General features: G+C 44.4%; 1 protein-coding gene across 1 annotated transcript in view; it reads right to left on the reverse strand.

Annotated features, from left to right (window-relative positions):
* The window catches only part of PTCHD1 (patched domain containing 1), a 52126-nt gene that overhangs the window by 12208 nt on the left and 25005 nt on the right, over nucleotides 1–14913 (reverse strand). Inside the window, exon 2 of the mRNA XM_057718358.1 lies at nucleotides 1920–2580. Coding sequence (XP_057574341.1) covers nucleotides 1920–2580 — 661 coding nt within the window. The remainder of the gene's footprint in view (nucleotides 1–1919; nucleotides 2581–14913) is intronic.

Consider the following 14913-nt stretch of genomic DNA (forward strand, 5'->3'; position numbering starts at 1 on the left):
AAATATTGTATCCTTCTTTGAGCTCATTGGTAACTACTTAAGAGTGTCACAAACCCAGCAATGATAGTCTTTTTCTAGCCCTGACATCCTTTCCTCACCTTAAGAACCTGTCTCCCTTCAGTTTCCCATAAACCCTCATCCCTGTTTATCTTCCTCCCACAAAAACAATCACAGAAAAAACACACTGTATTTTTAAAATGAAAAGCTAAAAAAAACCCCAAAAAAACAAAAAAAAAACCAACCCCAAGCATGTGACTAATCATGAGCAAAACATCTTAATTTAAATCTTGACTCAAGCCTCCGTGGAAGCTCCTCAGAGCCAGTCCTTACTCACGCTTCGAGGAACCGTCCTCTATTCTGCAATCGACCCACATCGTCTTGGGGTTATTTTAAAGAGGCAAGTGATGCTGCCATCTTTACAGACTGAATTCAGAAGGAGGTATAGCAGCCTCCTCCTCTGCTGTGTCCGGCAGTGACGAGTAAACCGATCTGGTAAATTCGCAGTGTGCTCAGTCTCCGCACACTGCCCCACTTTTCCACAAAAGCTACTAGAATGTGCTTATTGCCTGGGTCTCAATTCCCACAGGCCACAGAGCATGGAGGGCAGCACGTAATTCTGTGGCCCCACCAGCCCCACATATTATCATTTAACCATCATGCAGCTGAGATTTCCCAAATAAATTCCTTTCTTTTCTACTACCCCCAAATAGGACATAAAGCATACTAATGAATCTAACCATAGTTATTTCGCAGCCAATGAGAAATGCCACTTCATTTGTCATGTCAGTATCTGATTCCAAATGACATTTGAATTTTGCTAAAGGAATTGATGAGAAGTTGCCAAAGAAGAGGGGGAAGCTAACTGAATCCTTGGCCCAGGAGAACCCTGCCGTCAGGCTTGCTGGGTATGCCATCTTCAGCATCAGATGGACAGAGCAACTGATGTTATATTATGACCACTGTGGCTCTACATTGACAATTATCTCTGTCGGGAAATTCCTGCAGCCTCCAAGAGAGAACATAGTGGGATTCTCACACGATCACTTTAAAATATTCTCCTGAGTTCACAGCAAGGACAGGAAAAAGTTACCTTCTTGTTTATGTCTCACTTGTTGCCTTCAAACTTCTTGTACATTTAACGTATCCTTCTGCGTGATGTTCGCATCCACTCTGTCCATCAGGTAGGGAAGTTGAGGCCCGAGGACACTATCGGTGCCCAACCTGTGTGCCCTCCCATCCCCCATTCTTGAGCTCATGGAAGCCTTCTTACTCTAAATACTGGTAACCTGAGGGATTTCTCTAGCTGCAGGAATGTGCTTGGTCTTCCCTGGGAAGGGCTGGGGAGTTAATAACCCCGGGGGAGAACCCTCAATGACTCATACGTAGGGTTTCTGGGTACACAGTGCTGCTTCTAGCCTCCTCACCCCGCAAGGAGACCTCTGAGGTCTCTCAAACATCCCCAGGGGGACTGAGCCACAGGTGTCCACAGTGGTAACCTGCTGATTAACAGACCCTGAATCGTCTTCCTTCCGTGTCTCATGTCCTCACTCCCATGCTGGGGTCTCCCGGGCTCACCTCCCAAATAAACTACTTGTATCTAAATCCTTGTCTCAGGGTATGCTTCTGGGGAAGCCCAACCTAAGACCCTGGGGCACAGAGATTAATATCTGCTAAACACCATGCAACTACTTAATGGAGAACCAGGGCTAGAACCCAGGACTTTGGACCTCCGGGACATTTACCAGAGAAGGTGGCTTCTTGGGACCCACCCCCACCTTACAGAATTGGTCCCAGGGCTTCTGGGCAAAAGGAAGATACTATAAATGAAATAAAGTTGTTAGACAGCTACGCCTTGCCTTTTAGGAACCCAGTCACCACCACCACAAGGAGGAAACAGAAAAACAAAAGGTAGTAATTACCTAGCATGACGAAAGGGACTCCCAGGAAGGTGGAATTGTATTTCCCACCAGTAAGATTGATGATCCCGGCCGCTGTGAGAGTGGCCAGGCTTATGGTCACCAGCCCGAGCAGGCCCAGCCAGGGTTTGCTGCGGACGCAGTCCTGCATAGAGCAGCAGAGGATGGCCATGGTGACCACCAGGATCAGGCTGGTGACCAGGTAACGTTCTGATACGCGGCTGGTCTTCTGGAAATCTTCTCTCAGTGAGGAGGATGTGTAAGGGTACATTTTGACTTTGCTGTTAGATTTCTGGAACAGTCGAACAGTGTCACAGAAGCTAGACTCCCACCTCTCTGCCACCATGTCGTTGAGACTGTTGATTGACTGCAGGTAGTAGGTGAGCTGGACGGCCTCTGCGGATTTCACCCGGTCCTTGCTGTGCACAGTGACGCCTCCGAGCTGGTGCCCGTTGTAAACTGCTCTCCCGTCCTTTAAGTGAGTGATCGGGTACGTGATAGCAAAATTGGTCCGGTTGGTGGCCCTAGCATTCTTTAGCTCCTCCAGGACATGCACTATGTCGTCCACGATGCAAGTCTTATCGTTATTCAGGATACATATGTGAGCAAATGTGTAATTAAATCCAGGCCTTGGAACCTGGATCCTGGTCACAGCAGCATGCAACTAAGAGGAAAAAATGAAAGTCAGTGTTTATTACCAAAAATAAGACGTTACTAAGTGACAGCTCTGTGGACTCACATTTCTCTATTTTCTGTGGGAGAGGGGAAAGGAGTCACTCATGCCATCTCTGTGCTAAAAGAGCTCAGATTAAATACCATAACCTTACATCAGAAGTGGGTAGTAAGGATGTAAAACACACATTTGACTAGTGGTCCTCACAGTGTAGTCCCTGCACCAGCAGCATCCGCACAACCTGGGAACTTGTCTGAAGGGAAAATTCTCAGGCCCCGCCTCGGACCTGGTGAGTCACACTCTCTGGGGTGGGGCCTAGGAATCTGAGTTTTCACAGGCCCTCCCAGGGGATTCTGATATAGCTAAACTTTGAGAAGCACCAGCATTATTTCTACATGTTGTATTCTTTTTGTGTGATTCGGTTGGTCTATAAATATCTGAAAATCTTATATAGGTCCACCATTCAGTCTCCGCCTTGAAAATGTCATGTAAAAAGTGAACTGAGGTTCAGTTCCAAGTGCCCAGGTCCTCTGTGGGCCTATCCCTTGCTGCCGATTTGTAGGGCAGCTAAACGATTTCCTCATTCAATGCAGTCACTCGGTGACGTGAAAGACAGCTGTTCACCTTGAGGGCCCTCGTATTCTCTGCTTCTATGGGAAGGGAGCTGTAACTGCAGAGCTTGGCTGGGATACAGGGTAGTCATGCTAGGGGAGCACAGTAGGATTTATTCTGCACACCTTGCCCTAAATCAAATCTGCCATGCCCAGATTCTGTACGCCTGCAAGCCAAGTGCACGTGGGAATACAGACACTCATTGAACAGCCCCTACTACATGCCAGGCACAGTTTTAGGCCCTTTATACAGATCAAGCCATTTAATCTTTACAAGAAACTCTGAAGTAGGTACAAGTACTAGCCTCATTTTACAGATGAGGAAACTAAAACACAGAGAAGCCAAGTCATTTGCCCAAGGCCACACAGAGCTGGGCTATCCCAGGCAATCTGGTTCCAGAACCTGTGCTCCCAGCCCCTCACCATACACCTCGAGGTTGGCAATGCCAGAAGCTAGATGCAGGTTCTTGCTGGTAACTAAATCCTGAATTCGTGCTTTCACCGCCCCACTCCTAAAAAATTATAAGTGCTGAAGTTCAGACGTGTAACCTACAGTCTAAGGTGAGAAAGTAAGGCCTTCTCTCTGTGAAATGAGGCCAGTGGTGGACATGTAGCTGAGTGTTAAATAAATGAGCACCTCTAGGACCATGCCTGGCACTGAGTGGGCTTTCCCAAGAGCAGAGCTAACCATTATTACATACCTGATGAACGAAGAACATTTCACACTTAAAGGGAATAAAAGCCTCACGTCCAGAGTTGCTATGCTATTGCTGCGACATTATAATTCATAACCTTCTGAGCGTCGCCATGACCCTGATAGCTTTGCTCTTAAATCTGCTGTAGCTGGATTATTTGCTAAGACATTTTGCTGTGCATGCACGTGCCAGGGTGAGTGGGATATTTATTATGTTTTTTGAAAATGTCTGAGGGGCACCAGCTGTCAAAGTCCTTTAGTTAGCACAGAGCATGCGTTGTTAATCCTAATTCTCAGTACCTCCTCCCTCACATCTCCTCATGGGCCACCACCCTGAGGTTCAAGAAACACTTCATTGTATTACATTTGCCTGAAATATTTTGAGTCCTTACACACACACACACACACACACACACACACACACACACACAGAGTTGACGTCCCAGAGATACCTAGGAGACTGTTTTCACAGAGCTCTAACCACATGCTAAATTTTTGTTTGGATGCTTTGGGATTGATGAGGAGAAAATGTCTCCAGTGGTTTTAAACACCGAGAGTGTGTCTTCATCCCTTCTTCTCTAAGCGTGGCTCAGTGAGTTCTGATGAAAAGAACTGCTAACTATAAAAAAATTCCAAAATATGAAAGGTTACTTTGGAGGAGAGATGAACCAAGGGGAACTTAAAGACAAGAGAGAGTTAAAAGAAAGACTTTGGGGGAAAGATTCAGAATAGGCTAGAAAAGGAGTGGTATTGAAGGCATGCATATGGGTAATATTTAGTGCATTGTTTGTTCTCATGAACAGTCTAATAAATCTCCCTTAGAGTGATTACTAAATATGTCAAGAGAAAAAGATTGCCAAATAAGATGGTGTTAAGCCACAGGGCTGAACCCAATTATAGCAAGGGGATATTTTCCATCCATTCTCTAAGGCGACCATGCCATGCTGGGTGGGGAGTTATAAACTATTTCGTGATCTGCCAACTCTGCAGCCTACTGCTGGGACCCTTGGGGCTACAGACCAAAGTTACCATCCTGTTAAGCCTGTACCACCAGCTCAGAGGAGGAGGGCTTGGAAAATGAGAGCCTTACTGAAGTTTGAGAGGGAAGGTTTCTTAACTCTCAGTACCAGAGCTGCTGTGAGATTCACCTGCTTTGAATTTCCAGAGGGAAGGTGGGTAGAACATGTGTCACTCTTGCTTCTCCCAGAGGGAAGGTGGCAGGGAGATGCTGGGTGACAAAGCAGCCAGAGAGGGAGTGTTGGCTGAAGCCACCCACCTGGCAGGGGGAGTCTGTGGGATTCTACTGTGGGTAAGAGGTGGGAGGATAATGAAAGGCAAGGGAAAGGAGAATGGAGACTTCCGGGACTACTCGGTCCTGATCTTTGGTTCTTATACATCACATGAAGCACACACACAGTCTACTCTTGGCTGTCCACAGAGCCACGGGCAGACACACTGCACATGCTACTTGGACATCCACCTGTATGGTGTTTTAGAATGCCTTGATTTACTTTCCTAAAGGAGCCCCACACAGAACAGCAGAGGCATTAGCAGGTGATCTTAGATTATATCCACAGGGGAAAATGGAAGCTGGAGATCAAAGCTATGCTTTTTTTTTTTTTTTTTTGATTTATACTTAGTTTAAGTTTCTGCACTGAAAAAGAAAAGCAAAATGAGAATGATGACAGGTTAGTTTACAGCGACTTCATCTTTGCCTTTAAATTAATCTTTGCTCTTAGGAGCAGAAAGGGGAAAGAAAGATAGGAAAACATCAAAGCATGATAGTGAAATGGTCACCAAGACCCCTCAGTCCACAAGATGGACAATCTCAATCCCTGCAAGCTTATTATTATTAGAGACCCTTGGAAAAGAAAGGGAGAGGGAAATGACATAAAGTAATAGTCCTGACCCTTCATCTAGTCTGAATCTGTCATATGAATCAGCATATAATCCCATGTTTCTATAACTATGTATAGATTTTGGCTCATTCACTCTACACACATTCAATAAGTACTCATCAAATCTACTGTGTGGTCAATAATAGGATAACTTCCCCGAATTTAGGGTGCTCACATTTACACATGGAAAATCACATAAGAGATCTGACGTCCAAAACAAAGGGACAATCCTAACAGTAGACATTGCCGAGCGCTCTAGTGAAGCCTAATCCAATGTCAGTCTTGATGACAGTATGTTTATTATTATTGTATTTGCTGCCAAAGAGGCCAGACTGAATGTTAAATTGAGACTCATTCTAAGGCTGTGAACATACTGTTTAAATTGTTAGATTCTTTTCTCTCATCACCCTTCCGGCTAAGAATGATGATATTAATAGCAACTAGTCGGCTACGCACTCTTTGTACAGTTTTCAAAACTTACTCAATACAAGACTCTATGGAAATGGTTAAATCATTATTCCCATTTTATAGCTGTAGCAATTAAAGCCCAGAGAATCCAGACCAGGACAACTTTAGAACTTTTGGGAAGAATGAAGAATTGTCAGCCTACCTGGTTCAAATGACCGGCCTTGATGTGACTGAACTGTGGGACAGCCACACTTGGGGATCTGGGGTCCATTAAGAGAGACCAGAAATAATCCAAACAGCCAAGCTTCATCTTTAGGCAGCAACAGAACATGGCAATGTTAAGAGGTAATGAAGGGGATGAGTTTTGAACTCACTGACTTTTCTTATTCTCCATCCAGCCTCTTTAGTTGCCAGATAAAACTTTTAAAATAGGCTTACCAAGAAAAAAAGACCACGGGGCATAATGGAATCTGGTAATAAGAAGTTTTGACTTCAACTCTAGCTTTTTGCTGTTTAGGTAGGACTGTCAGAGACCCTAGGAATGTCACTCTGCTTCTTCAGGTCTCAGATTTTTCGGTAAAAAAGGAAGTTGGTCTAGCTAATCTCTACGGACAGACAGTTTGGTGCTAACATGACATAATTCTAAGATGAGTGACACCCACAAAGTATACAATCAGATCCTCAGTGAGAGAAAGTTAACTTCATAAATATCAATTTGAGATTTATTACAGCTGCTTGAGGTATTCTTTTCCAACACATTGAAGTTCTTTTTAGGTCAGTGACAGATCTGATAGTAGATGAAACCCAGAAAGAAAGCCACAGAGTAGGGAAAATAGGTTTATTGGGAAAAAAAAAAAAAGATTCCCTTCTCTGAGTGATTTCCCAAGCTGGGGAGGCACTGGCTCTTATAATCCCCTTCTGCCAGAGCCTGGGACAAAGCCAGTGTGGGCTGCCGGTCACGACGGGCCAGAGTCTAATTTCCTCTCTGCCTCTCCTTGGCACATTCAGATCTTCCTCAGAAGACAGCAGGGGCACCTTGTAGAGGAAAGTACAGAAGGGATCTGGGAGGAAGGAAGTGTCTGCTCCTGAGTGGTAATTAACATAGGAAAAATACCTGTGGGTTCAGAAGAGCTTTTAGGATACCTTCCAGCTCTTTTCGTATCTGTTTCTTCTTGAAAAGGGGGAGAGAGAAGGCAGGAAGGCCATTCTGCTAGGCAGGGCAATTAACACCTCAAGCTGTCCCCCAGCAAGCTGTCCTCCAGCAAGCTCAGCTGTGCGGGGAGGCTCGGAGGAAGTGGGGGGATCAGTCTGATGACACCACCTTAATCTGCTGCCTTCCTTTCCTTATCTCACCTTCCCGCCCCCTCCTTCTGCCACTCCCAAATAAGCTGCACACATGAAAACGGGCAGGTTGTTGGTTTGCCTTTCTAATCTGTATCATTTGCCCCCAAATATTACCTTCAGAGTGACGCTAAGTCCAAATTGCTTAAAAATGCTTTCAAGGAATATCTGGTTTTCACCCCTAAATGAAGTGTTTTCTTCACTGAATCCCTCCAAATTCCAGGCCTTGATCGGGGTCTGTATTCTGCCACTGTAAGTGGGTAGGAACTGACTGGCAAGGTATCCTCACCCAGGACACAAGAAAACACCTTGAAGTGGATGGATGTGGTCTCTGCAGTTCATCAATTACGCTGGCTCCCTTGGTGTTATGCTCTGTCTCTGCATGATCTCACTCTCACCCACTCTCTTTCCTCTTCTTTTAATAGAAATGCATTACATCAGAACATCAGTCGCAAGTTGGGGATTGTTACTGTGATTCATTTGTAGTGCAGCCAAAAGCAAGTTAGTCATCCCTTAATAAGTGAACAGAAATATCATCCTGCCTTTGAAACATAACATGTTCAGAGGACACCAAATTTAAGCTGTGGATATAGCTAAACAAGTGACTATCTATCCACATGCTTCCTTTACACATATGTGCCAGGTGTCATGCTGACCTGCTTCTGTGACAAAAAAACTGTCAGTACTGCAGTGCCAGTGCAGGTCTGGGAGAGTGGAATGTTTCTGTTTTTCTCCTTCCTTTTTACCAGGGGGTAAACACTATATTGCGGGTGCTGACACTAAAAGCCCCACATTAGAATTCCCCAAACAGGTTGTTTGTCTTTGCAGCCTTGACTGAAAAGACATTGCAGCTTTGGATTGGGAGCAAATAAATCTGAGATTTTCAAAACAAAATGTAGTAATGACAAAGGAAAAAGGCAATTGCAATATCTCATTGCAACTTTTGCCTGATTCTACGTTGGTCTGAATGAGAAAGAATGCAATGAACCACAGGTTCAACACTCTCTTTTTTCCCATAGTCAGGGAGAAAATTTGACTTGTTCTTAATTACAAAAAAAAAAATTCCTTGATATGAAGACTCCTGAAAATCTGTAAAGTTAAACTTGCTGATTAAAGTGGTTATTTTTGAATCCTGCTGTCCTCACTTGACTTTCATGGTCAGGCTTAAACTCTGCTTGAGCAAGTTTGTGGGTCATGAGTTTTGCTAGGTAACTCTAAGGGAACAGGATGCGCTCAGAAATGGGAGAATGTTAAAGCTGATTGGCTAAGAGGCAAAGAGAAGTCCCAAGGAGCCAAATGCCTGGGGATCTGGAAACAACCGTTTTAAGATTTGGTCAGGAGACCACAAATAACTATGCAAGGGACAGGGAAAAAAAGGATACTAAGGACATCTAGGTCTGGAGAACAACTGTGAACCTAAGTGGGAAAAGCACTGGATCAGGAGTCAGAATTCAATTTGAGTTCTGGTTCTGGGTCTTGCTGGCTACGTGAGTTAGAGATAAATAAAAAATGAACTTTTGAAAACATATGCCATGCCACTTCCCTGCCCTGAATTCTCCAATGGTTCCTCATCATGCTGAGGGCAAAACCCCAAGTCCTGACTGTAGCCAATAAGATGCTACACTGCCCTTGGCGATTTCTCGGGATTCGCAGCTCACCATGCCCTAGTCACACTGCCTGTCTTTGTCATGATTCTGCCTAGAACGTCCTTCCTTCAGATAGCCTCACTTCCTTCACTTCCCTGCTCAAATGTAATCATTTTCGCTGACCCCACCCCCAAGGTAAAAAAAATAGCGTCCCTCACCATCACCATCATCTTTGCTTTTAAGTTTTTCATGGCACCAGTCATGATACGGCATTACATTATATGTCTGTTTCTTTAGTCTGCTGTTCCCACTAGAATACGTGTTTTACCATGCTGGAGTGTTTGTCTGTTTGGTCTACTTCTACATCTCTATTACCTAGAATGGCTCCTGAAACATACTCAATAGTTCTGGAGTAAACACATGAGTATAATAATCTTGTGAGTGAATGGATTTTAGTCTGTCTCATGGGCTTGATGAGGGCCAGTGAGGTGATGGATGTGCATGCATTTTGTAAACTCTAGAGGGCTACACAAATGTGGTTATCCTTCAGCAAGGAAGCATGGAGTGGTTAGTATCTTCCAGCTATCCAGACACAACCCTATAACTGATTCCCAGTTCTCCTAGAGCCCGTGATCTTTCCCAGGATTTGACAGTATCTTGTGCTTTAGTGGAAAGGACATGGGTTATGAGGTCAGAATGCCGCTAGTTCAAATCCTGCCTCTTAGTTCTAGCTCTGAGACTGTAGCAGATACACCTGGCCGTGTAGCAGACACAGATAGCTGCCCCTGTCTCCTTACTCCTTCAGTGCACGCCAGCCCTCTTTCCAGCCTGATGTGGAAATAATGAGGCATTAACATACTAGCTCTATCCCAAGAGGCCTGGATAGATGACTAAAAACAGTTTGTATAAAATAATAAATAGCCCAGCTCCCTTGTCCCCAAGGTGGGCTGACTCTGTGGCATGTGTTCCTCACTGGCTCCCGGAGCTCCCCAGTGGGATTAGGCTCCAGTTGCCCACAGAGTAACCGGCTTGACAACGTCCCTATAACTTCTTCCCTTCCCCGTCTCATGCTGCCATTCTCTTTTACCAGTGCTTCCTGGGGTTGTCTTCCAAATATCCTATTCGCATCAATTCCTTGACTCTGTCAACTTTGGGGGGAACACAAACTAGGACAATTACTTCAGGCATTTAATTCAGTTTCATTACCTGTAAAATGGAGGTAAACCTGACCTCATAGGGTCATAATGAAGATCAAGTGTGGTAATATATGAAAGGTCTGGCACTTGACATTGGATTAAACCATATGAAATTGCCACTCCTATAGGTAAAAGAGTGGTTCAGTATCGGCAGTTTTATGTGGATCACCTAATTGACCTTCAGGGAGGGTCTGTGCTTTCCCCTTCTAGCCCCTCCTCCTTTCCAAGAGTCTTGCCAGAATCAGAGCTCCCTGGGGGTTGGGGGGAGAATCACAGACAATTTTATTTGGCTTTCAAGGGTCAGTTTGGTGGTACCAAGACAGGCTTTTAGGAAAAAGACAACAGTGTGCAGCCAGGCTATCCACTCATTCCCTTTTCCATGAGCAAAAGTAAGACTTGCAGATACTATAGCCATGAGTCCCTGCATGCAACTGGAATGCACACTTTTAGCAGTTTCAGCTTAAGGGGGAAAAAATGCCATATAACCCACATCCCTGAAATATTTGAAACTGCAAATATTTAATAACAATATTAAATCTACAAAATTATGAACAAGTGTCTTCATCAGATGGGATCTTTGGCAGTTTTTTTCTTTCAAAGGATTCACTAAGCTTCTAATGGGCACTGAGCAAGGAAAAAGTTGCGCCTAATGACCTGGTGACAGCACTCCTGAATGGTGGACCGTGAGCTTTACAAGAGTACTTGATTTAATTCATAAAAGAGTGTGTTACCTGATAGTGCATTTTTTTTTCTTGGAAATGTTTTTTTTTTTTTTTTTTCTGTTCCCTAAACTACTGACCTTACAAATCACAGGAGTGTCTCAGCTGCTGCCCTCCTTTTCCAGATCTGAAAAGAGGTCTTCTAGAGCAAATGGTCAAGGCCATGATAGTTTGTGATTCAGCTTGCTAGGGCCTTGACCTTTCTGGGAGGTGCTAATGTTGGTGGCCTAGTGTGGCGTGGAGAAGACAGGCTTCCTGGACTCAATTGCCAGCTGTGGCTCTTAGTAGATGTGTGATCTTGAACACTAAGCTGTTACTTAATAGCTCTTTCTGTGCCGCATCAGTAAAATAGGGTCAATCATAGTACCTATCTCCTTAGCATTGTTGGAGGATAAGTGAGAAATTGAAGGTAAACTGCTCAATATAGTCTCTGACACACTAGTGGTACCCAGTAAAGGTTTGTTAGCAAAAGACCAAAATGAACAAACAAAAAACCCCCTTTCTATCCTCTGTTTTGCCTTGTCCCCCTTATTTTTTTTTACCCATGGAACTTCCTCAGTTGTTCTCAAAAAGTATATTCAATGAAATGTAAAGGTGACAGATTTTTGCTCACATCTTTACTGAGAAACTAAAGAGTAAACGGGGTTACTAGCATGCATCAGTACAAATATTTGAAGAGAAGAGCTGGATGGTGTATGTTTACAAGTTGTACTCCCTGATTCCAGGATAAGCTCCCAGCCTGAAACTATTCCACATTTTCCAGGTTAGCTGCCCAGTTAGATTACTGTACGCATCCGACTAGGCAGGGGACTATGGTGTTAATTGCCTACAGAGGGTTGGGCTTTGTGCAGAGAATGCTGCATCTATCATCTCATTCAATCCTCACAGCAATTCAGAGGTCGATGTTACATTGCATTTACAGGTGAGGAAACTCAGCCTCAAAGAACTTAAATAACTTGTCCACAGTCACAAATTTAGTAAGTGGATCGCCCAGATTCAAATCTTGGGCTCATAAGATTGTCTCCCAACGGGTGTTTTTTGGCACAGTAAAGACTTTACCCCCTCTCTCATCTCTTTGCTTGGGCCATTTGGATATTGATAAACTTGTTTTGGGGTATTTGGCTTAAGCATGGTCAAGCCCAGATCGACATGGTTAGCAGCAGTTATAAATTAAAAGTGGTGATGACGTAGCAAAGTCAAGGGGTCAAACACGACAAAGCAGCCTAGGGGAATCAGCAAGACTCTGACCTGTCCTGAACAGCGAGGCCCAGGAAATGCCAGCTACCTATGACAGAGACCTGAGAGGGAAGCTACAGTCTCATTACCAGTGACAAGCACATGCCAAGAGCTGGAGATGCGGAAAACAGATGTATGAAGAGATAAGACTTTCATCAGTCCAGATAGCACCCTTGGACCTTGTTTGTTTTCTGTGTGACTCTTCCCCCCTCCCCATATACACACAAACAGAAGGAAAAAGAAAAAATACATTATAGAACATATTTGTGAAAAGGGCTGGCAATTTGGAGATTATTGCAAAACATCAGATTGAGTTGGGGGTACTACAGGATTTGGGTATCACTCCTCCCCAAAGGCAGTTTAACAGAATATAAATGCTCCTCCATGTGGGCAGGGACTCCGTTTCACTCCATCCTATACCCCTGGCACATAGAGGAAGCCCAACAAAGCCCTGCTGACTGAACCTTCAGTGTTTGTTCCTTCTTGCTGATTTATATTTTCTCTGGTGACATTGAATGATACTTCATTTGTACCCAAAGGCTACTGTGCTACATGCATATCATTTCCATCTTAAATAAACAGATGACATTGAATTTAGTCCTGTCACTTACACACTGCAGACAAATGGCTGACCTCATTAGACAAATGGATATGGTTAGACTATAATCTAAAAAATGTAAGAATAGAGAAACAATTTAGGTAGGAGATTGGGTACTGAAATAATGATGTGTTATGCTTAATTATAGAGTAGTTTGAATTTTTTCTAGTGTTTTTGTTTGTTGGCTTTTTTTGGAGGGGGAAGTTTTGTTTTTGTTTTTTTTTTTAGATACAGAAAAGTTTAGAGACTAATATAAAAACTCTCATGTACCTATGTCCAATGTCATGTCTCTTTGAAGATTCTGGCCCTGCAGTTAATGCTGTCTGTGTAGGGCGACCGTATAATTTATCATGCAAACTGGAACACTTTTGAGAGTGCAAGACACAAGTAATTTCACAGGAACACCAGGGACCATCACAAGCAAAGCAGCATGTTCTCCCTATCTATGGGGGTCTCCGAGGATGTGAGCGCTGATGTGACTTCATCCATTTGTGCCTCACAGTGGGCAGGAGGTGGCAGTCCTTGGGTTTGCAGACCCATCACTGCTGATGGAACCTAGGCTACTGCAGGTGATGCTATCCTGTCATCAGACAGGCCTCTGGGAAAGGAATCTGGAGAAATTCCTCCTGTCTCTAACTGTTTCCAGCCACACCTACCTTCTCACCATTGCAACTTCCTTCCATGTCAAGGCTCTGATGTTTTGCAAGATTCAGTTCTCACGTAGCCTAGTTCTGTTCACTGCTGCAGGGGTGGGGGTGCATCCACAGCACCCTGAGAACATTCCAGCCACCTGCCCTGAGCACACTGGCCTTGCTGGAATTGACAGGTAGCTTCCCCTTGGTTGTCTCACTGATGTGGCTTCGTTCAGCCAGGAGCAGAGGTTGCTTTCATGTCCAAAGGTGTCACTCTGGGTCATTCTATCTTGCTTTAATGCCGACAGTGGCTCACAGACTTGGTTGATGGAAATTTTACAAGGCTTGCAGATATGAAGTCTGTGATGGGTCTCCGGCAGGTAGCAGGTGGGAGGCCAGAGCATTTTGTTGGGAGTTAGAAGGCGTACAGAGAAAGTCTTAGGCATTTCATCACCAATTATAGCAATGAACCATTTACTCAACATGTACTAAGTACCTACACTATGCTGGACATTAATATAAGCCCCTGGGGAGATTGCAACATAGTTTTACCCTCAATAAACTTAGAGTCTAGTGAAGAGACTTTAGGCAGCTTCTCATAATTGGTTAGCACAGGCGAACCACAGAGTGAAGTAAAGTGTTACAGTTCTTTGATAGGAGGAAAGAGGGGTACAGGGAGTCTAGTATATTGGGGGGAGTGTGTGTAGCAGTGGGGGGCTCAATGGAATACAAAGTTAGAGAGGAGACAGGCGAGATGAGGGAGGATCTTCACATTCAGCCATTCAGTGAATATGTGTTAGTAACTGTTAGTAAATCTTACGTCAAGATGTGCGCAAGATAGATATGGCTCTGCCCTCACAGAGCATGCAGACTATGGGAGATACAGACAAGCAATGAGGCAGTTACAAAACCTGCATGGAGTTCTAAGATGGGACAAGTACTGGATATTGAGGGATGGGCACCGACACCAACCTTGCTGGCACCAGGGAAGACTTCTTTAAAAAGTGACTTCTAAATTAGCACGTGAAGAATGAGAAGAAATTAACCACAGGCATAGGCTTGGCATGGGGTGTGGAACTGGTGGGGAGAGTACATCAGGTGGAGGCTACAGCATGGGCAAAGTCGAGGCACAAAACAGATGTCAGGGGAAAAGGAAGTGATTCAGGCTGGTCGGGGAACTGAGAGGAAAGCTAAAGAGGCAAGCAAGGTCCAAATCACACAAAGCCTTGCCTGCTGAACTTGGAAGACAGGCTTTGTCCTGTTGGCACCTCAGAGCCAATGAAGGGTTTCAAACAGAGGATGAGGTGATCAGAACTGTGTCTTAGGAAGATTGCTCTGTCTGCAACGTGGCAGCTGGAATGGGAAGGCTGGAGAGTGGAGGCAGGGAACTGGACTAAAACATTAA

This window comes from Hippopotamus amphibius, chromosome X (genome assembly GCF_030028045.1).
Source record: "Hippopotamus amphibius kiboko isolate mHipAmp2 chromosome X, mHipAmp2.hap2, whole genome shotgun sequence".
Classification (NCBI taxonomy): Eukaryota; Metazoa; Chordata; class Mammalia; order Artiodactyla; family Hippopotamidae; genus Hippopotamus; species Hippopotamus amphibius.